This window comes from Lissotriton vulgaris, chromosome 8 (assembly GCF_964263255.1).
Source record: "Lissotriton vulgaris chromosome 8, aLisVul1.2, whole genome shotgun sequence".
Classification (NCBI taxonomy): Eukaryota; Metazoa; Chordata; class Amphibia; order Caudata; family Salamandridae; genus Lissotriton; species Lissotriton vulgaris.
This window is the reverse complement of record NC_141696.1, coordinates 1,285,985,518-1,286,008,561: the sequence shown is the minus strand read 5'-3', so window position 1 is coordinate 1,286,008,561 and position 23,044 is coordinate 1,285,985,518. Positions and strand designations below refer to the sequence as shown.

The 23,044-nt window shown below is 52.3% G+C and overlaps 1 protein-coding gene across 2 annotated transcripts in view; it reads left to right on the top strand.

Annotated features, from left to right (window-relative positions):
- Window positions 1–23,044, top strand: part of ZMYM2 (zinc finger MYM-type containing 2) — a 381,579-nt gene that overhangs the window by 57,938 nt on the left and 300,597 nt on the right. For both annotated transcript variants that reach the window (XM_086935215.1, XM_086935214.1), the window contains exon 2: window positions 5,354–5,461. In XM_086935215.1, coding sequence (XP_086791341.1) covers window positions 5,354–5,461 — 108 coding nt within the window. The remainder of the gene's footprint in view (window positions 1–5,353; window positions 5,462–23,044) is intronic.

Here is a 23,044-nt window from a genome sequence, read left to right as displayed (position 1 = left end):
ACGACGTGGACGCCTGTGTCGATTGCCGGGCCTTGACGAGTTAAGCTAAGCGGGAGCGGTCCCGCAAGCTACTCGAGCTGCGGGTGTCGGCCCCGCGTCGAGAGAGGTCCCGGTCCGGCCGGAGGTCAAGGGAGCGGTCGAGGGAGCGGTCGCGGAGCCGTCACGAACGCTCCGGAAGTCGTCACGATTCCTCTGGTTCCTAAGGTAGGAAACACAAGAAGTCGGGGCGTCATCATCGTACCCCTAACTCCCCCTGACGCTCACGCGATGCGGCCGGGGGTTCGGGTGGCCCCACCCCCACGGCTCCGCATGAGCCGCCGGCGCGACCTGCTCCATACCCCACGGTCCCTGGCCAAGGCGCGATGCCCAAGGAGATAGAAGAGTTCCTCATGGCCATGAAGAAGCTGTCTCCTCCGACGGGGCCTACGGCGCCTTCGTGCCCTGTGACCCTGTCCGAGGGCCCTAGCGGGTCGGGTGCTCCGGCCCACGCCGCCGGGTGCTCCGGCGCCGCCGACGGCTCCGGTCCCGGCGCCGCAAGGGCCTTCAGGATCGACTCCGGCTGGCCAACCGACCTCCCCGGCGCCGATTCCATCGGGGCTACCCCCAACGCTGTCCCCGCGCGACTCCGGTCCTCCGGCGCTGGCTCCGGGCGGCGCCGCCCCCCCCCCCCCCCCCATACCCTCTCCGACTCAGGTCACGGAGCCGAACCGGCGTCGCCCGACGCCGAGTCCGACGCCGATGGGCCCTGTGAACCCCGAGGAGCCGGTCTTCCTTGTTGATCCCGAATATGATGAGGAGGTAGATTACGGAGAGGATTGGGAGGGGTCTGAGGACCCTCTGACCCGTGAGTGTCAGTACAATGTGGACTGGGCAGGTGACTTGGGTGACGCCAGTGGTCTAGATGAATCCCCTAACCCTGGCTTTGTCTCGCCTCCTACCGTGGCTTCGGAGGAGGGGGCTGCTTATTCAGTGGTGTTGATGAGGGCTGCCAAGGCCTTAAACCTTGAGCTCCCCGTCGCGGCCGTGAGGACTAACATCATCACTGAGGTCCTCAAACCGCAGTCATGCCCACAGGAGCCACTGCTGCCGTTCAACGAGGCCTTGTCTGACGTTCTTTTGGGCACGTGGTCCAGGCCCGCTTCAGGTTCGCCTGTTGATAGGAACGTGGCCAGACGCCACCGTCCGTGTACGGATGACTCCAAGTTCCTGTCCACCCATCCCACCCCTGAGAGTCTGGTGATCCAGGCCTCGACTTCCCAGACCGCATTCCCGTCGGTCCCGCCCGACAGGGAATCCAAGAGGTACGACCAGTATGGAAAAAAGGTCTTCTCATCCCTGAATCTGGGACTGCGGTCTTGCAACACTGCATGCCTCTTGGGCCGCTACACCCACTCTCTGTGGGATACGGTCGCGGACTTGCTGCCGGCATGCCCACCGGAGGTACGGGCAAAGCTCGGCAAGGCTATGATTGAAGGCCGAGACGCAGCGAAATACTCCATCAGGTGTGGTCTTGATACGACCGAATCGCTGGGCAGAGCGATGTCCACGACGGTGGCGATTCGTCGCCACGCCTGGCTGAGATCCGCCAACTTTTCGGCAGATGTCCAGAATGCTTTGATGGACATGCCATTTGATGGCAGTCGCCTGTTTGGCGACAAAGCGGACCACGCGCTGGAGCGCTTCAAGGACTCCAGGATCACGGCCAAGTCCTTGGGTCTCTCGACCCAGCGCCAGCAAACTGGTTCGTTTCGCTCCTTTCGTGGCCAAGGAAGGGGCGGTCCCACACGTGCTGACAGCACGCGCCGCAGCAAACTTAACGCAGTGGCGGCCGTGGAAACCGCCGTGGTGGCGGTCGGGGACAACGGCGAGGTCGGACCACACCTCCCCCCGCAGCATCCGCCACAAAATCCTCCTAGTCCTAGTCGAGACCACTCCTCCAGCCATGCCACCGCAGAACCACCGTGTGTCGGGGGACCACTTGACACTTCTGAAGGAGGAAGTTATGGCCCTCTTGGCCAAGGGGGCCATCGAGCACGTTCCTGGGCCAGAAGTAGGGCGTGGTTGCTATTCCCACTATTTTCTGGTACCCAAGAAGGACAAAGGGGGCCTACGTCCTATGTTGGACCTAAGGAACGTCAACGGCTTCCTCCGGAAGGAGAAGTTCAAGATGTTGACATTGGCTCAGGTCTTGGCTGCTCTAGACCCGCAAGACTGGATGGTAGCGTTGGATTTGCAGGATGCATATTTTCACATCCTCGTCCTGCCGGCCCACCGGCGTTACCTGCGGTTCTCGGTAGGCCAAGAGCACTTTCAGTTTATCGTGCTCCCCTTCGGCCTTACCAGCGCCCCACGGGTGTTCACAAAGGTGATGGCGGTGGTCGCAGCCCATCTGCGCAGGTTAGGGGTTTCAGTCTTCCACTATCTAGACGACTGGTTGTTGAAGGCGAGCTCGCCCCAGACAGTCGTCCACCACCTTCAGATGACGGCAGACCTCCTGCATGAGCTGGGGTTTTCCATCAATGTGCCGAAATCACACCTGTGTCCCTCTCAAAAGCTCCTTTTCATCGGAGCGGTTCTCGACTCGGCGCAGTTTCGGGTTTATCCTCCGGAACGGCGAGTCCAGGATATACGGGCTTTGATTCCCATCTTCCAGCCGTTATCCCGGATTTCGGTCAGGTTGAAGCTGCGGCTGCTGGGGCTGATGGCTTCCTGCATCCTTCTGGTGCATCACGCCCGGTGGCGGATGCGGGCTCTGCAGTTTGACCTGAAGTTTCAGTGGGCCCAGCATCAGGGCAACTTGTCCGACCATGTCTTGATCTCAGAGGGCACTGCAAGACAACTGCAGTGGTGGCTTACGGACGGCGATTGGGTCCGAGGCAGATCCCTCTCCCTTCCCCAACCGGAGCACGTTGTTGTGACGGACGCGTCCCTCCAGGGCTGGGGAGACCACTTGGGAGAGGCAGAGATCAGAGGCATCTGGTCTCCAGCGGAGTCCCGGCTCCATATAAATTTGTTGGAGCTGCGGGCGATTCGTCTGGCACTGAAGGCATTCCTTCCCTTTGTCAGCGGGAGTGTGGTGCAGGTGTTCACGGACAACACCACCGCCATGTGGTACTGCAACAAACAGGGCGGGGTGGGGTCATGGACCCTTTGCCAAGAGGCTCTGCGCCTCTGGCAGTGGCTGGAACATCAGGATGTGACCCTGGTCGTTCAACACCTGGCAGGTTCTCTGAACGCCAGGGCGGACGAATTCAGCCGTCGGTGCTCGATGGATCACGAATGGCGTCTGAACTCGGACGTGGTGCAAGGCCTCTTTCTGCGATGGGGAGAGCCTTGGTTAGATCTATTCGCCACAGAAGAGAACGCGCAATGTCATCAGTTCTGCGCGTTGGAGTTTCCAAGACGGCACTCGCACGGCGACGCCTTTCGGCACGAGTGGAGTTGCGGTCTGTTATACGCCTTTCCGCCTATACCACTTCTGCCCAGAGTGCTGAAGAAGATCAGGCGCGACCGGGCCCAAGTCATCCTTGTGGCTCCGGACTAGGCTTGAAGGTACTGGTATCCCGAGCTACTCAGCATGTCAGTCGGTCCCCCGATCCGCCTGCCCCTTCAGGAGGACCTTCTGTCGCAGCAGATGGGGACGGTCCTCCACCCGAACCTGTCCAGCTTCCACCTCCATGCGTGGAGATTGAGCGGCGACAGTTGAGGCCATTTGACTTGCCTCCTGAAGTCTGTGATGTGGTTCTGGCAGCCAGGCGTTCCTCCACGAACTCGGTATACGCCTGCCGGTGGAACAAATTTGTGGCATGGTGCACAGCAAAGGCTGTGGATCCTCTCTCTGCCCCTCTTTCTGAGGTTCTTCTCTTCCTTCTTTCTCTTGCCCAGCAGGGCTCTGCTCTGGGTACTATCAAGGGCTACCTTTCTGCCCTTTCGGCCTTTCTGAGGCTGCCTGATCAACCTTCTTTGTTCAAGTCCCCTATTGTAACAAGGTTCTTGAAGGGCATCACACACCTGTATCCACCTGTTCCGTTTGTGATGCCTCAGTGGGACTTGAACCTGGTTCTAACCTTCTTGATGTGTGCTCCCTTTGAGCCACTTCATTCCTGTCCTCTCCGTCTCCTGACTTTAAAGACGGCCTTCCTGGTTGCCATCACCTCTGCCAGGAGAGTGAGTGAGCTTCAGGCTCTTTCTGTCAAACCTCCTTTCATGTCCATTCATCCCGAATAGGTGGTTTTACGAACTAGACCTTCTTTCCTGTCCAAAGTAGTCTCTGCTTTTCACATCGGGCAGTCCATCACCTTACCCTCCTTCTTCCCGCCTCCGCATCCTTCAAAGGATGAAGAGCGGCTCCATCGTCTGGACCCAAAACGTGCGCTTTCATTTTATATGGATCGCACACGCCAGTTCCGGGTGGATGACCAACTGTTTGTTGGCTACGTGGGTGCGAAGAAGGGACGGGCGGTACATAAACGGACCATCTCTCGGTCGGTCGTTCTGTGCATCAAAGCGTGCAACTCTTTGGCTCGGAAGGAGCCTCCTGTTGGGCTGAGGGCCCATTCCACTCGGGCCACGGCGGCTACTACTGCCCTGGGCCAGGGAGTCCCCTTGCAGGACATTTGCCAGGCGGCTACGTGGGCCTCGCTGCACACTTTTGCGAGGCACTACTGCCTGGACAGTCAAGTCCGGAGGGATGGCTTCTTTGGCTGTTCTGTCCTCCAGGACTTTCTGGTGTAAGATTGTATTGGTTCGCAGACCCACCACCGGGGTTGGTATTGCTGGGGTATCTATTCTAAGGTAAGGAATCTAATACTAACCTGTTTCTTTCAGATGAACAAGTTACTTACCTTCGGTAACGATATATCTGTAAGAAACAGTAGTTAGTATTAGATTCCTTACCGCCCCACCCATCCTCCCTGTTCTGCGAACTGATACCTAGGGTTAGGTACATCCCTTTCAGGGCCCTAGTTTCAAACATGGCACCAGTGTTGGTTCTCACATGGCTCTGCGTGTTCTGGCACGGAAAAGCTGTGTGCAAAGAACTGACGTCCGCGCGCGGAGGCGGCGTCTATATACTCCAGCGACGTCATCACGGCGCACGACGCCAATGACGGACGCGGAGCCGCAGGGGGCGCCTGCAGACGACGCCTACCGACGCGCAGGGGTACTGCTACGCAAAAGTTTCCGGGTCCAGACTGACGCCTGGGGATATTCTAAGGTAAGGAATCTAATACTAACTACTGTTTCTTACAGATATATCGTTACCGAAGGTAAGTAACTTGTTCTTAACTGCCATAACAGAAAAGTGTGGCAGTAATGATTTCGGAATTGATTTTTGTTTATGCTTACCTTTCAGATGAGGATGAAGAGGATTCCTGTCCAACCATTACTACAGATACTCCTACAGCTCTCCTTGATGTTCCCTATGAGCCAGACCTGGACATTGAAGTAGATTTTCCTAGAGGTACATAATGCATAATATCCAATATTGTTCCTGTATGCAGTTCATAGAAGCAATTGTGTGTGCTGTTGATGTACGGTCAGTTTGTTCCACTCTATAGAGTATCTTTTTTCTATTATCTTCATCTTTGTTTTTTACTCGTTATCCTTTTAGCCATCCCATTGCTCTTCTTCCAATGTTTTTAGAATTTCCTATTCCTAAAATACAATACAAGTTGGTGTTTTCATCCAGATGTCTTTTACCCATTGACTTGCGTTGTTCAATATCACTGTTGAAAATCCTTGATCTGTTACCTAATGGTTACAGTCATTACCATCATGACCGATATTGACCCATGTGACGCCTTTTCTTGCAGCCCCATCTGCAGTGAGAGGTTGCTGGGATTTAATTATGACATTGAAGGCTTCTCATCACCACAATTGTGTTGTACTGTAGCTGGTTGAATCATGTTTTTGCTTTTAGCGTAATGTAGCTGGTTGAATCATATTTTTGCTTTCAGCACATAACGTACCTAGATCGAACTATTAACGCTTACTCAAGGAGTTGGTGAGAGGTTAGAGGCTGAGAAACAAGTTACACATCAGACGACCAGTATTAAATTTAATGTCCCGGCAGGTTTTAACCTTAAAGATTTTGTTTTCTGTAGAAAAGTGAAATATTCCAGGCTTAAAATATAAGTAGCTGTCAAAATGCAGAAGTGCCTTCCCCTCAGTGGGCTAGAATTAGGACACAAACCAATTTACCATTAAATACTGTAGTTTAAACATTGGACATTTAGCCCACGTTTCCCTGTTCTGGAACTATTCACCTTGCCCTAGGATCCGAGCTAGGTCCAAACAAATGTCTACTTCAAAGTCTTTGTTTGAGGTATTTCAAAGGCCAAAACTAATAATCCTGTAGTTTCGATATGCAGTGATTTGGTTTCAAGGATACTGATGAATGTGCTCAGGAAGTGCCGTGTGTACCTGATCGAAAACCAGCAGATGTCCAAAAAAATAACACTCAGAGGCACAAATGAAAACATTAGTTACTGGAGCTCTGACCAGTACAACGTATTCCTGACCACAGCTTTAATCTTGATCAATCTTATCAGTTTCATCTTGGAATGCATCTTATTTCCTCCTCCACTTTACTTAAAAATCCTCTTCTTTCATGCTGATGCCTCATCACCACCTGTGGGAACTCTTTTAAGTGACTTTGAAATGTGTAAAGGATTTGCTTGTTTGCTCCCCTCTCGGTTTCTATGGGATATGGCCATCCTTGATAATGTAAGAAACCTCTCCTTCGAGTATACACAGGCATCCCTCTCGATAAACCAAGCAAAACCCTGGGAATCATCCTAGATGCTGACATTTCTGTGGAACCATAAATAGAAGCTGTAGTGAATACCTCTTTTTGCTCAGGATTCTAATGCTGCTATTCTCCTTCGTAGGATTCTTCCCTAGAGTTTAAACCTCATTTGTTAGTCCTTGCATTTATGAACTAAAAGGTGTATACCATGGTATCCAAAAATTCTTCCTAAACAAACTACAGCGAGTGCAAAAGGAAATGGCCTGGCTTCTCCTCTACTAGACACCCTAGTACTTTCAAGCGAAAGTAAGTAGGGGGTTTGTATGAATATAGGGTTGGTTGGCAGGTGACTTTGCCGCTTGTGAAATGGAGAGAATGTGATTTGACAGTAAATGCTTGCATCTCTCCTATCCACCTTGCTGATGTAAATGCTAATAGAAGCAATGTCTTCCATGAGATGAGCTGTAGGTGTGCCATGTACATTGGCTCGAAGGGAGGCAATATCAATTGACTCAAAACAATAATGAGCCCACACGATTCTGAAGGGTCATGCACAGATAGAAATTCCCGAAAGAGTCTATTCATGAATTATTTTATGATTATCTGAAAGAACATAGTGGATGAGTCAACTTGTGTTCTTCTGCATCTTGATATTGCTGCTAGATTGACTCGCACAGGTGGATATTTCAAACTGTTTTTGGCAGATCTAACAAGTATTGGAGTATTCAGTGACATTGTATATGAAGTGGATGAAACTCTTGACTTTTGCACCAGATACAGAAATGCTTCCTTTTGGAGTCTTTATGGTATGCTAGGATGTTCCTACATTATGTTGTTAAATCCAAGAGGCCGAATTCTAGGTGGTCAGGTACCATGCTGTCTGGTTCAACAAATTTTATTGTCTGTTTCCAGTGTTCCGAGATGAGTCTAGAGTGCAGTTTCAGTGATACACCAGTACCAGTAGTTGCAGACGTTCGTTGTAGTGGTACTGGCGTAGCCACGCTGGAGCAATAAGCATCTTAGTGCAGTGATCTGTCTTCACCTTTCTCAAAATCCTAGAGATCAGAGGAAACAGAAGAAACGCCCATGCAAAGCAGCTGAAACATCATCTCAGAAAGGCATTGCCTGTGGTTACTGGTTTCTAATATTTACTGGCAAAGTAATGGTATTTTCTGTTACTATGGGTGGTGAATAAATCTACCGTTGGTTGACGCACTTGTTGGACGATGCGGTTGACTTCATCCTGGTAGAGTTCCCACTCATGGAAGCTGGATAGTTGTGGTGCCTGGGCAGGTGTCTCACAGCTATTTGTGAGAAATGGTCTAATCCTTTAGCAGTTGAACTTCGTTTGAGTGAGATTGGGACTACACTTCCTTTTATTTGGCTATGTAAAACAGAGATGTTGTATTGTTTGTCCTGATAAGGATTGACTGACCTACTAATCCTATGGCTAAGAGAATTGGTACGCTGATATGAAGCTTTTTTTCTGTGTCTTACTAGAGGCATCTGATCGACAGTGCTTGCGAATGATCCATAAATACATCTGCTTTTAGCTGTACTCTGTTTGATAAAGGCTGGAACTGAAGACCTGCCTCGAGGTTTGCAAAAAATATCCTCCACAATAGTGCATGTCAGCAGTCTCATGAATTGGACTGTGTTGCCCCATGAGTAGTTTACTTGTTTTTATTGACCGTTTGTCTTGTTGGGTTTCTTCTGGAGCCTCACAATTTTATGAGGCATGTGGAGGATGACTTGTGGCTCAGTCCTCTATTGTCTGCCTATGACTGATTGTCTGGTCAATAGGTTATTTGCCATTTCCTGAAGCTTCATCACTCTTTACAGGGATGGGAGTGCCTTTCCCAATTATAGGCAGTGTATCTCTCCCAAAAACTGAATTTTCATATGTTTCACCAAGAAGTAATTGTGCTTATTTAGCATGAGACCTAAACTGTGAAAGAGACGAATGCAGGCAGCCATAGAAGCCTTTGCCTCTTCCTGTGATGGAGCCGTATGAGCCAGTCATCCAATTATGGGTACACTTGGTGACACTTAATCATTGTAAATATAAGTGCCAACATTAAGTGAACTGGTAATAGATTGGACCAGTAAACTGAATATGTGATGCATTTTGCGTCAGCATGGCTGATAATAAAAACAAACATGAATGTTCGAGGCGTGTGTGCTGTAGATACATATGCCTTGTATACTCCTGCCATCTAGTGTTGGGATGTTAGTATGTTGTTCTTCAAAGCAGTCTTTTCCAGTCACAAGATAAGGTGACTCCTCCTATCTGAAAGAAACCATTAGTTATAGATCCCTTACCTTAGAATTACCCCCAGGTGTCAGACTGGATCTGGAGAATTTTCTGTAGCAGTACCCCTGCACGTCGGTTGGTGGCATCTGTCGACTCCGCGTCCGTAGAGGTCGCCGGGATGACGTTGCGGTGTCTACTTGGACACCGCCCCTGCGCGCTGACATCAGTTCTTGCTTTTTCTGCGCCAACCAGCGCAGATCTGAAGAGAGCTTCCCCATTGGTCATTTTTTTGACTACACTTTTTCCGACTTTTCTAGACTTCTTTTTTGAGTCTATGAAATCCTGGTAGCACATCGTTGGACCGGCTTCAGGCCTTGTGACTCTTGTCTCAAGTTGATGTCTGTTACGGATCCGCATCTCGTGTGCCTTTGGTACCTGGAGCGTGACCTCAACCCGAAGTCGTGCTCCGACTGCCAGGCCATGAATCCGAAGTCTTTGCGGGCGCTGTCCCGAAAGCTTTTGGAGGCCTAAGCAGTCCGCTCTGTGTCGTTCGAGGTCCCGGTCGAGAGGAAGGTCTCGGGACCCGTTGCGAAGCCACCACCACTCGTCATCGAAGACTTCGCACTTCTCAGGTAATTCGCAGCACAAGAAGAAGGCGAAGAAGCCTAGTCGCTCTTTGCCTTCTCCCCGGCCGACGCGGGACCCGGAGCGTCGTGGCTCCCAGGCTCTGTCTTCGGAGCCCACTTCTGGGCGCCGCCACTTTTCCCTCCCATTGCCAGAGCGTCCCCTGTCCTGCTTCGGGCTTTTTACGAAGAGCTTCACAGCATCTTTGGGCAGCCCGACTTCAATGGCACATCTCCCCCCGCAGACTCTGCTGGGGGTCCTAGGCCTTCGATGCCGTTGGCTCTGGCGCCGGAGGGCCCCCGAGGATCCAGGCCGGATAGGCGCCGGTCTACCTCAAGGTACTTTCCCCGTCGCCGATTCCAGTGAAGACGCTGGTTGTGCCCCCAACCAGCATTAACTCCAGCCACACCCCCAACTTGGACACGGAGCCGGACCGACGTCGGTACTTTCGCGGGAGTGTACTTTTGTACTGCTTTTTATCCCTGGCGATCCCTATTGCCCTGAGTGGAAGCCAGAGGAGGGTTAGGAGGACTGGGAGGGGTCTGGATACCCTTTAGCTGACCAGCTTAAGGAGCCAGGCTGGCAAGAGGAACTGGGTGAGGCCAGTGGTTTAGATACCGCCCCAGACCTCAGCATGCTCTCCCCACCTATTACAGCTACGGAGGAGGGAGCTTCGTACACAGTGGTGTTGCATAGGGCAGCTGAGGCTTTGGGCCTCGAGCTTCCTACGGTGGATGTCAGGACTAACCCCCTGACAGAGGTACTTCAACCAGCAGCAGCCTCTTCAGAGCCCCTACTGTCTTTAAATGAAGCCCTCACTGATGTCCTTCTGGGCACTAGGGCCAAGCACAGGGGCTCCTGTGGATAGGATTATTATTATTATTATTATTATTATTTAGAAGCTTGTAGAGCGCACGGCTACCTCCGGCGGAGGTGTCCCGGCGCTAAGATTACATGAGAGTCCCCATAGAGAGTAACCAAGAACACATCCCACTGATGGAAAAGGAAATACTGAAGACCTGAGAATGCTGAAGACCTAATGATTAGTGAACAACCAGGTCTTGAGTTTGCGTCGAAAGGCTGGCTCGGAATCAGTGAACCTGAGGTCAAGAGGAAGGCTATTCCAGAGCTTGGCAGCAGTGACGGTGAAAGATCTGCCGCCACTACGAGAAAGGATGATTGCTCGATGCCACCACCCTGCCCCAGGCGACCAACTTTTCCTCTCCCAACACAGCAACAGGAGCTACTCCCTCATCCTTCGAAACTACCCCTCCATCCATGCCACCAGCACTCCATTGCATATCAGAGGATCACTTGGCCCTTCTTCGCCAGGAAGTTGCAGCTCTCTTGGGCAAGGGAGCTATCGAAAGGCTCCCTGTGCCAGAAGTAGATCCTGGTTGCTACTACTGCTACTTTCTGGTACCTAAGAAGGACAAAGGCCTGCGTCCTATCTTAGACCTCGGGGCTCTCAATGGCTTCCTTCCGAAAGAGAAGTTCAAGATGCTCACGTTGGCTCAGGTCCTGTCTGCCCTCAACCCCATAGACTGGATGGTAGCGTTGGACTTGCTGGATGCCTACTTCCATACGCCCGTCCTGCCAGCCCACAGACGTTACCTGCGGTTCACGGTAGTCCACAAGCATTTTCAGTTTACCGTACTTCCCTTTGACCTTACGAGTGCCCCTCGGGTACTCATGAGTGATGGTGGAGGTTGCAGCTCATCTGCGCAGATCAGGGGTTCTAGTCTATTTCGACGACTGGTTGTTGAAGGCGAGCTCGCTCCATACTTTCGTCTCCCACCTTCAGACTACAGCGGACCACCTGCACTCGCTGGGGTTCACTATCAATGTGCCGAAGTCACACCTGATTCCCTCTCACAAGCACCTTTTCATCAGAGCGGTTCTGGATACAGCGCAGTTTCGGGCTTATCCTCCGGAGCAGCGAGTCTGTGATATTCGGGCTTTGATACCAATGTTTCAGCCTCTATCCTGGATTTCAGTGAGACTGACCCTGAGGCTGCTGGTTCTCATGGCCTCCTGGTGGTTCATCCCAGGTGGCATATGGGGGCTCTTCAGTGGAACCTGACGTCCCAGTGGACGCAGCAACAGGGGAACCTTTCTGATGTCGTCCAGATCTCTGAGGGGACTGCCCGTCAATTGCAATGGTGGCTCACAAACCAGGATTGGGTCAACTGCAGATCAAGTTCAAGTTCAGGAATTTGTATAGCGCACTACTCACCCTCAAGGGTCTCAAGGCGGTTGAGGGAGGGTGGGTTCATTACTTATCGAATAGCCAGGTTTTTAGTTGCTTTCTGAAGGAGAGGTGGTTCTGTGTAAGTCGGAGGTGAGTGGGGAGAGAATTCCAGGTTTTGGCCGCTAAGTAGGAGAAGGAGCTTCCTCCCATGGTGGATCTGTGGATGCGCGGAATTGCGGCGAGGGCTTGATTGGATGATCGTAGTTGGCGGGTGGGTGTGTAGAAGGACAGTTGTGTGTTGAGGCATTCGGGTCCTAGGTCGTAGAGGGCCTTGTGTGCGTGGGTGAGGAGACGGAACGTTATTCTCTTGTTGACGGGGAGCCAGTGGAGATCCTTTAGGTGACCGGAAATGTGAGCATGACGGGGAATGTCCAGTATGAGTCTGGCTGAGGCGTTTTGGATGCGTTGGAGTTTTTTCTGTAGTTTGGCTGTGGTCCCGGCGTAAAGGGTATTTCCATAATCCAGTCGGCTGGTGACCAGTGCATGGGTGACTACCTTTCTTGTTTCGGTGGGGATCCAGCGGAAGATTTTTTTGAGCATGCGCAGGATGTTGAAGCATGAAGATGAGATGGCGTTGACTTGTCTGGTCATCGAGAGGGAGGAGTCTAGGATGAAGCCCAGGTTACGTGCGTGATCTGTAGGTATGGGTGCTGTACCCAGGGCCGGTGGCCACCATGAGTCGTCCCAGGCAGAGGGGGATGATCCTAAGATGAGGACTTCCGTTTTGTCCGAGTTAAGTTTTAAACGGCTGTTCTTCATCCATTCGGCTACTTCTTTCATTCCTTCGTGTAGATTGGTTTTGGCGGTGTTTGGGTCTTTGGTGAGGGAGAGGATCAGCTGGGTGTCGTCTGCGTAGGAGATGATGTTGAGGTTGTGTTGGCGCGCGATGGATGCGAGGGGACTCATGTATACGTTGAAGAGGGTGGGGCGGAGTGAAGATCCTTGTGGTACACCACAGATGACTTCGGTGGCCTCTGATTTGAATGGGGGGAGGTGGACTTTCTGGGTTCTTCCGGCGAGGAACGAGATGATCCAATCCAAAGCTTTTCCTTGTATTCCGACGTTGTTGAGGCGTTGTATGAGTGTGCTATGACATACTGTGTTGAAGGCGGCGGAGAGGTCGAGTAGGTTGAGGGCAACTGTTTCTCCGTTGTCCAGTAGCGTTCGGATGTCGTCTGTAACTGTGATGAGGGCGGTTTCGGTGCTGTGTTTGGCTCGGAAGCCGGACTGTGAAGGGTCGAGGGAATTGTTGGATTCAAGGAAGGCGGCGAGCTTACTATTGACAGCTTTCTCAATGACTTTGGCAGGGAATGGAAGGAGTGAGATGGGGCGGTAGTTCTTAAGTTCAGAGGGGTCTGCTGTGGGTTTTTTCAGAAGGGCGCTGAGTTCGGCATGTTTCCAGCTTTCCGGGAAGGTAGCGGAGTTGAAGGAACAGTTGATGACATCGCGGAGATGGGGTGTGATGATGGACTCTGCTTTGTTGAAGATGTGGTGGGGACATGGGTTGGTTGGCGATCCTGAGTGAGTGGAGTTCATCAGGCGGATGGTGTCTTCAGTGGTGATTGGATTCCAGGCGAAAAGGTTGTGAGAGTGCTGTTTTGGTTCGGAGGTGGGTGGAGTGGGCTGTTCATCGGACTGGTTTTCAAAGCTGTTATGTATGTCGGCAATTTTGTTGTGGAAGAAAGAGGATAAAGAGTCGCAGAGGTCTTGGGAGGGAGTGATGTCGTTGGTGCCGGCGGTGGGGTTGGTAAATTCTTTGACGATGTTGAATAGTTCCTTGCTGTTGTGGTCGTTGTTGTCGAGTCGATCCTTAAATGCTGATTTCTTGGTGGATCGGATCAATTGGTGGTGTTTGCGGGTGGCGTCCTTGAAGGTGGTCAGGTTGTCAGAGGTTGGGTTTTTTCTCCAGGTTTTCTCGAGGGTACGACATAACTTCTTGGATTTCTTAATGTCATCGTTGAACCAGGTGGCCTTTTTGCTACCTTGTTTGATCTGATGGTTTTTCAAGGGTGCTAATACGTCAGCACTGTGGGTGATCCATTGTGTGAGTTTGGTGGCAGCTTGGTTTGGGTCCGATGATATGGCAGGAGGGTTTTGGTTTAGCGATGTGAAGAGTTGGTCGGCGGTGATTTTGTTCCAGTTTCTTCGAGGAATAGGTTGTGGGGGGTTGTGGGTCGTGGTCTTTTTGTAGCTGAAGTGAACGCAGTTGTGGTCTGTCCAATGGAGAGCTGTGGTGTGATCGAAGGAGATGTGTTTGCTGGAGGTGAATATAGGGTTGAGCGTGTGTCCGGCAAGGTGGTTGGGGGTGTCAACAAGTTGTTTGAGTCTGAGATTGGCCAGGTTGTCCAGAAGGGTGGTGGTGTTGCTGTCGTTTTTCTTTTCCAGGTGGAAGTTGAGGTCTCCCAGTAGAATGTAGTTCTCGGAGGTGAGGGCATGTGGGCTGATGAAGTCAGTGATGTCTTCGTTTAATTGTGTGCGGGTTCCTGGTGGTCTGTAGATGAGGGTGCCTCTAAGTGTGGTCCTGGGGTCGGTGTGGATCTGGAAGTGAAGGTGTTCGGCGGTAGCAAGGGTATCGCCGGAGCTGGTCGTGATTCGGATGGTGTTCTTATGGATGATGGCGATGCCTCCTCCTGTTTGGTTGGTGCGGTCTTTTCGGATGATCTTGTAAGTGTAAGGAAGGCGATGTCCGGCGATGCAGTGTTGAGTAGGTCCCAGAGTTCAGTGGCGTGTCTGTGGACCGAGCGGGTGTTCAGCAGGATGCACTTCAGGTGGTTGGAGTTGGAGCTGTGTTTGGAGGTAGTGGATTTGGTGTGGGTCCTGGTGCAGGCGAACTTGCAGGAGTGGCAGGCGAAAGGACCATGGGTGTGTCCTGGGGCAGCTTCGCAGCATTGTGGTGTGTGTCCGTGGTTAAGGGCAAAGAGGGTAGCGGCGTCAAACAGTATGCGGGAAGAGTGGGTTTTGCGAGGACCAGGGGGTCTGGCGCTGGGCGCGGTCCAGGCGCGGACGGGCGTAGACGGGCTTACCTTTGGCGCGCCTTCGGCACGCATGGGGCGCGTGTATGTTGCGCGTGTATGCTGCGCGTGTATGTTGCGCGTGTATGCTGCGCGTGTATGCTGCGCGTGTATGCTGCGCGTGTATGCTGCGCGTAGGTCCATATGTCATAAATGGATATTGGAGGGGGCAGAGGGAGGGAGGGGCAGCTGGGAGGCGGGAGCGAGGTGGGGGGACAGGCTGGAGGAACAACCACCAAATGGCAGCGACAACAAGGCAAACAGGACGAGACTGGGGCACGATGTGAAAATGCAGCTATGGGCACAATCAGGCACAAATTAAGCTAAGGAAGCTATGCGGGCAATGCGAGCAGTGGAGCGCTAGGATAGTACACAGGCACAATTCACAATTAAGCACAAATATTATAGGCAATGCGAGCGCTTGAGCAAAATTAAGCGCTACAAAACTGAGCAGGCAATTAAGCGCTACAAAACTGAGCAGGCAACAATTAAATGTGAGTCAGGCTGGTCAGAATTGTTTTTGGCAGCAGTGGGGAGCAAAGCGCTACGATACCAAGAGGAGATACCAGGGAGGAGTGACCGCTACTGCAGGGGTCAGGCTGGTCACCCTGTTACTCCAGAGCACAACTCAAATAGATTAAAGAAGGTGTTTAAAACAATCAGAAGTCTTAAGTATATTCTTTTCTTCTTGATTTTTTTTCCAGCTGCTCGAACAGCCAAGTCTTGAGAAGTCTCCTAAAGGTCAACTGGTCCTGGGTCTGTCACAGGTGCATGGGGAGGGTGTCCCATGTCTTAGTGGCGGGGTGGGAGAAGGATCTGGCACCGTTGGTTGTTCGGTGTATGCATGAAACGGTGGCGAGGTCAGCAAAGCTAGCGGTCGGGGGTGTAGAAGGTGAGTCATTTGTTGAGGTATGTAGGTCCGGCGTCGTGGAGTGCTTTGTGAGCATGGGTGAGGAGCTTGAAGGTGATCCTCTTGTTGACCAGTGCAGGTCTCTCAGGTGGGCAGTGATGTGGCGGAGGATGTTGAGGCGTGCGGAGGCGTTCTGTATGCGTTGGAGTCTTTTCTGGAGTTTGGCTATGGTTCCCACGTAGAGGGCATTGCCGTAGTCCAGCCTGCTGATGAGGGCCTGGGTGACGGTCCTTCTGGTTCCGGTGGGGATCCATCTGTAGATCTTGCGCAGCATGCGGGTGGTATCGAAGCAGGAGAAGGATATATTGGCGTGGTGGGAGGTCCCACGTTGAGGCCATTACTGTAGTCCAGCCTACTGATGAGGGCCTGGGTGACGGTCCTTCTGGTTCCGGTGGGGATCCATCTGTAGATCTTGCGCAGCATGCGGGTGGTATCGAAGCAGGAGAAGGATATATTGGTGTGGTGGGAGGTCTTCAAACTAGCAACAGGTGTGTGGCAGAGGAGGCCTTTGGCAGATGGAAAAACAATTCCTAAACAGCACATGCAAACCTTCTGCTCACTAGCCAAGGTAACATTTAAAGCACATAGCCTGTCACATAAGTTGTCAGACGTTAATATGTGGACGATAAAGATGCTTCGGTGATCTGGTTCGAAAAGAGGGAAATTACGTTACAGGATCGTGAAAATCAGATGGAAGAAAGGGCAGCTGTATCAAAAACAAAACTGACTATACATTCGGAGACTCCTACCGACCAGAAATGCACTCCCAAACAGAGTAAAGGGAAAATCAGATTAATATATTCTTCAATACTCACGAGCCCCAAAGCTCTGAGAAAGTCTCTTGACTCAAAGAAAGTGGATCCATGGCGGCTTCAGAATTGACCAAAAAGTTCAAGTTCAGGAATTTGTATAGCGCGCTACTCACTCAGAGGGTCCACATGGGAGAGGCGGAGATGAGGGTCTTCTGGTCTCAGACTGAGTCTAGTCTCTACATCAACCTTTTGGAGCTCCGGGCGATCCGTCTTGCACTGAAGGCATTCCTTCCTTCTGTAAAAAGAAGAGTAGTGCAGGTGTTCACAGACGACACCACCGCCATGTGGTACTGCAACACACAGGGAGTGGTGGGTTGTGGGACCTTTGTCAAGAGGCTCTTCACCTATGGATATGGCTGGAACGTAAAGGCATATCCCTAGTGGTTCAACACTTGGCAGGTTCAGTGAATGCCAGGGTGGACTAACTCAGCCGCCAGTGCACGATGGAGCACGATTGGTGTCTTCACTCGGAGGTGGTGCAAGGTCTCATTCAGCAGTGGGGGGAGCATTGGTTAGATCTGTTCGCCACCAAAGAGAATGCGCAATGTCAGCAATTCTGCACTTTGGCATTTCCAAGGCGGCACGCTTTACGTCTGGAGTGGAACTGCGGCCTCCTGTACACCTTTCCGGCTCTACCACTCTACCCAGAATGCTGAAGAAGATCAAGCGCAACCAGGTGTAAGTCATTCTTGTGGCTCCCGACTGGGCATGATGAGTCTAGTACCCCGAGCTCTCGAGCATGGCCATCGATCCTCCAATCAGACTGCCTCTTCGGGAGGATCTTCTGTTGCAGCAGCAGGGGACAGTTCTCCATCCGGACCTGTCCAGCCTCCACCTCCTTGTGTGGAGAATGAACGGCAATAGTTGACAGCTTTCAATCTTCCTCCCGAAGCCTGTAACGTTCTCTTGGCATCCAGGGGTCCCTCCACTAAAACTGTATACGCCTGTAGATGGAACACATTTGTGACATGGCGCACAGCAAAGGCAGTTGATTCCCCTTACTGCTCCTCTTTCGGAGGTTCTCCTCTTCATTCTATCTCTGGCCCGGGAGGGCTCTGCTCTGGGCACTCTTAAAGGCTACCTTTTGGCCATCTCTGCCTTTCTGCGCTTTTCTGATCCGCCTTCTCTTTTCAAGTCTCCGATTATAAATAGACTTCTGAGGGCATTACTCATCTCTTTTCTCCTTCTCCTTTCGTAATGACCCGGTGGGACTTGAATCTTGTTCTTACTTACCTTATGTGTGCCTCCTTTGAGCCACAATGTAATTGTCCTCTTGTCTTCTTACCTTGACGACCGCGTTCCTGCTTGCCATCACATCTGCTCACAGGGCTAGTGTGCTTCATGATCTATCCTCGAAGTCTCCTTTATTTCTTGTTCATCCAGACAAAGTGGTCCTTCGCACTAGGCCCTCTTTTCTGCGCAAAGTGGTTACCTCTTTCCACATGGGTCAGACCATCACATTGCCCACCATCTTCCTGCCTCCGCAACCTTCCAAATTGGAGGAGAGACTCGGTCTGGACCCAAAGCATGCGCTGTCCTACCTTCACCGCACTAAAGAATTCCGGCTGGACGATCAACTCTTCATGGGTTATGTGGGCTCCAAGAAAGGTCCGGCCGTGCAAAAATGTACCATCTCTTGATGGGTTGTCCTATGCATCAAAATCTGCTATTCTTTGGAACCTTCAGTAGGACTGCGTGCCCACTCTGTTTGGGCGACGGCAGCCTCTACTGCTTTGGGACATGGAGTTCCACTGATTGTCATCTGCCAGGCAGCCACTTGGGCATCCCTGCACACGTTCACAAGACATTACTGCCTGGATAGCCAAGTTTAGAGAAATGGCACGGGCCGTGGACAAACGAACCATCTCTCGGTTGGGTCGTTCTGTGCATTAAAGCATGTTACTGGTTGGCTAAGAAGGAGCCTAATGTCTGACTGCGTGCCCATTCTACCAGGGCAACGGCAGCCACTAATGCCTTGGGACGCGGCGTTCCCTTGCAGGACATTTGTCAGGCAGCTACGTGAGCCTCGCTACACACATGTTCGAGGCATGTGGGCTGCTGAATTCATATCTGTGCATAGATCGCCGCCTAGTGTTGGGTCCGGATGATTGCACATTGTTGTCCTGGAAGAGTCTTCGAAGTATCACGAGATAGGTGGCTCCTCCCCTGGACTACAGTGCGCATGGGCATAGACTCAATCCTCAGATTGTTTTTTTTCCGCCATTGGGTTCGGATGTCTTTGAATTCCCTCTTGTCGGAATCGATAGAAAACTTTCTTGAGACCAAAAGGTCTTTAGTCTGTGTCGGTATTGTCTTGCCTTTGGCGTTGCTTCTTCCAGCTCGGTTCCCAGCCGGATTCTCTACTCCCGCGTGCTCTCGGCGCGGAAGGCCCAGTCGACGCTCCAGACCTATCGACCGTCCATCATGGACCGAAGTCCATTCAAGAGATGTCCGGTCTGCAACTCAAAGTATCCCCACATCGACGTCCACCCGGTGTGCAACAAGTCTGTCGCCCGACCGCGATGAGGACAAGTGTATGGCTTGTTCATGCTTCAGGTCCAAGAAGACGCTTAAGCTTCGAAGAGCTGCGCGCCAGGAGGCCCAGCAAGCTGCACCGGCGCCTGTGGACATCTTCAATGCAGGGGATGTCGAGGACGAATCTATCCAGGACATTTCTGAGTCAAACCCCGCGTCGGACGTCAACTATGACTACGACGCGGATGCTGAGATGTTGGAGGGCGAAGAAGTCGCCGACGAGGTAGGGGACGATGACGGGGCCCTCGGGGCCATGGAGGATAGCTCGGATGAGGAGCTTCCTCAAACTGACTCTGGGGTTGTGCCAATTTATAAGGCCCAGGTCGAGGGATTGCCTTCGGGCCTTACCCAAGATCTCGCTATGGATTCTACGGCCCCGCCTTCAGGCTCGGCCACAGACATTGCTGCCGAGCCACTCCGTGGCAAAACGAAACCGAAAGCGAAACCTACGGTCTCGACGCCAGATACTGCGCAGGTGCCAGCCTCGAAACCGAAAGTGCGCATCGCGTTAGTCGGCTCCAAGGCCTCGGAGGCTTCGGCGCTGAAGAAGCAGAAGGTGGCTGTCGAACCGACGGCCCAAGTCAAGGGCGTCGAGACGAAGTCTGCCGCGCCGAAGACTAAAGTGAAGGTGGTCCAGCCGGGTGCGTCGGCGCCAAAGACGGTCGACACCGGCAAAAGCCTTGGCAACCTGAAGAAGACTGTCGGCGAGCCGAAGAAAACTCTCGGTGACTAGAAGAAGCGGCTGGATGACCCAAAGGTCCTCACAACCCCGCGTCCGCAGGACAAGGCCAAAGGCGCCGCGCCCCGAGAGTCGACTCCGAAAGTGACCTCGAAGGATTCCATTGAACCGGCGCGCCCATCCGCCGCGTTCACCAAGAAGGTGACGGACTCCCTGCAGCGCATCAGGGACGGCACCGCGTCAGTCAGTCCGAAGGATCCTCCGCCTGCGAAACCTGTGGAGAAACCACTTAATGCGTCCACGCCCTTCCACTTCACTTTGCCGCCGAAGACGGCGCCGAAGGCTTTCGCTCCTAAGGCTGTGGCCGGCGTGCCCGAGAAGGTCTCATCGGCGCCGAAGGCGTCATCGGTGGTCCCCGGCCCGCGACCTCGACGACCTTCGGGGGACGAGTCAGGAACACTTCATCGACGCCGAAACGGGCAAGCTTTCCCTCCTGAAGCGGAAAATCTCCCCAGAACGCCCACTGGAGTCCTACAAGATCCCTTTCAAGAAAAAGAAGGACTCTTCTTGCTCTCCCGTCTTGGTGGAGCCACTTTCCTCAGACTCATAATGTTTCGCCCACTTACTCGGATGTGGACGCTGGTGAGGAGGATGATGAGGAGGAATACAGTTACCCTGTCTATACAGACCCTGAGGATACCAATGAACCCTGGGCAGCTGGTGGTGACCCTGGGGATCCTCAATCAGGACAAGACCCTCAACTTTTTTCTGCTAAAACGTCCCCTACAGAAGACTTTGCAGCTTTCAATGCCCTCATTGAGCGGGCAGCTAACAATCACAACGTCCAGCTACATACTGACCCTGTGGATGTCGATTACCTTTTTGACACCTTTTCAGTCTCAGAAAAAACCGTTAAGACTCTGCCTATGCTGAAAGGTGTTTTAAAGCATGCTGCTGAGATCTTTAAAGAACCTACCAGCGCAAGGGTGATAAACCCTAGGATTGACAAAAAATACAAGTCGGCGCCTACTGATCCTACCTACATCAAAGGACAGTTTCCTCTGGACTCCCTTGTCTTCTCGAATGCCCGGAAGAGGGCTAATTCTCAGACTACGGGTGATGCTCCTCCCCCAGACAAAGAATCCCCAAAGTCTTTGAGGCTTCGGGAAGAGGGTAGCAGCACAGGCAGCCAACATCTGGCGCATTTCTAACACACAAGCGCTTCTGGGGCGCTATGACAGGGCACACTACGACACACTGGAGACCCTGTTGCAGCACCTGCCTGATGAATACAAGGAGGCGGCTGAGATGCTGATTCAGGAAGGGAAGCTAATCTCTAACGCTTCAATTAAGTGCGCTCTGGACGCAGCTGATGCCGCTGCCAGAGCAATAAACACTAGTGTTATGCTACGGCGACATGCCTGGCTGAGAATCTCTGGATTAAAGCCAGAAATCTAAACCACCATCCTTAACCAAACAGTCAACCCACATCACCTGTTTGGCCCAGAGGTCAACACCACCCTAGAAAAGATAAAAAAGGATACTGAGACTGCAAAATCCATGGGTGCCTTACAGTCCCAGCAGTTTCGGGGTGGGTCTTTTCGTCGCTCCAGCACTAGAGGCGTTTCCAGGGGCCAGCTCTCCCAGTCCACGTAGTACTACAAGGGCAATACTCAGACCACTTACACCAACAAGAGTCGAGGTGGATATCGTGGCAACAGCGCCAAGGGCAGAGGACGTGGAAACATCAACTCCAGATCCTCTGCCACCAGCAAACAGGGACGCCTTGTCGCTGCCCCCCGACCACACAACACCGGTCGGGGGGAGACTCCAGCTGTTCCTACCCGTCTGGAAGTCCATCACCACGGACAGGTGGGTCAGAAAGCTTATCCAATACGGTTATTGTCTGGAGTTAGCATCCACTCCACCCAACATGCCCCCAAGACACCGTCCTATGTCGGACGAGCACTTGCACTTATTGCAGCAGGAAGTTACCATCATGCTGCAAAAAGGAGCAATAGAGCTCGTGCCAGTGCAGGAAAGAGGCACAGGGGTCTACTCCCTGTACTTCTTAATACCGAAAAAGGACGGGTCCCTTAGGCCCATCCTGGACCTCAGGCCACTCAACTACTACATCCTGTCGGAGCACTTCCATATGCTGACCCTGCAGCAAGTGCTCCCGTTGCTCAGTCAGGGGGATTTTCTCGCAACTTTAGACCTAAAGGATGCGTACTTTCACATTCCACTGCACCCTTCACACAGGAAATACCTCCGGTTCACCATACAAAACCAGCACTACCAGTTAGAGGTTTTGCCTTTCGGTGTCACCACGGCACCCAGGGTGTTCACAAAGTGCCTGGCGAAAGTGGCGCCGCATCTCAGGAGACGGAACATCCACGTCTACCCTTATCTGGACGACTGGCTCATCCAAGCAAAGTCAGCCCAGCAGTGTGCCGCCCACATGTCCCACACCATTCACCTCCTGCACAATCTGGGATTCTCACTGAATTACCCAAAATCCCACCTCCAGCCCACCCACATACGGCAGTATCTGGGTGCGACCATAAACACTCTGGCGGCCACACCACAGCTGAATTCAGTGAGAGTCAGCAGCATTCAATCGCTGATACAAAAATTCAGACCTCAACACTCGCTTCCAGCAAGAGTGTTCATGCAGTTGATAGGCATGATGGCCTCCTGCATTTCCATATTTCCGCATGCGAGACTACATATGCGCCTGCTTCAGGAGTGCTTAGCACGTCAGTGGACTCAGGCTCACGGGCAGTTGAAAGACCTAGTGTTGGTGAGCGGTCGGGCATACAACTCTCTGCATTGGTGGAATCCATGAAACCTTTGCAAGGGCAGACCGTTCCAAGAGCCTGTGCCACAGATCATCCTGACAACGGACGCCTCTCTCCAGGGATGGGGAGCTCATGTACTCCATTACACTGTGCAAGGACTATGGACGCTACAGCAACGGAAGATGCACATCAATGTTCTAGAACTGATGGCGATCTTCATGGCACTCAAAGCCTTCAAAGTACATCTGTGCAACAAGGTTGTGTTGATCCGGACGGACAACATGGCAGCCATGTATTACATTCGAAAGCAGGGAGGAACACACTCTCCGCAGCTGTCTCATCTGGCTCAGAGCATGTGGAAGTGGGCCATTCAGAGGAACATCTTCCTCATGGCAGAACACCTCCCGGGCAAAGACAAT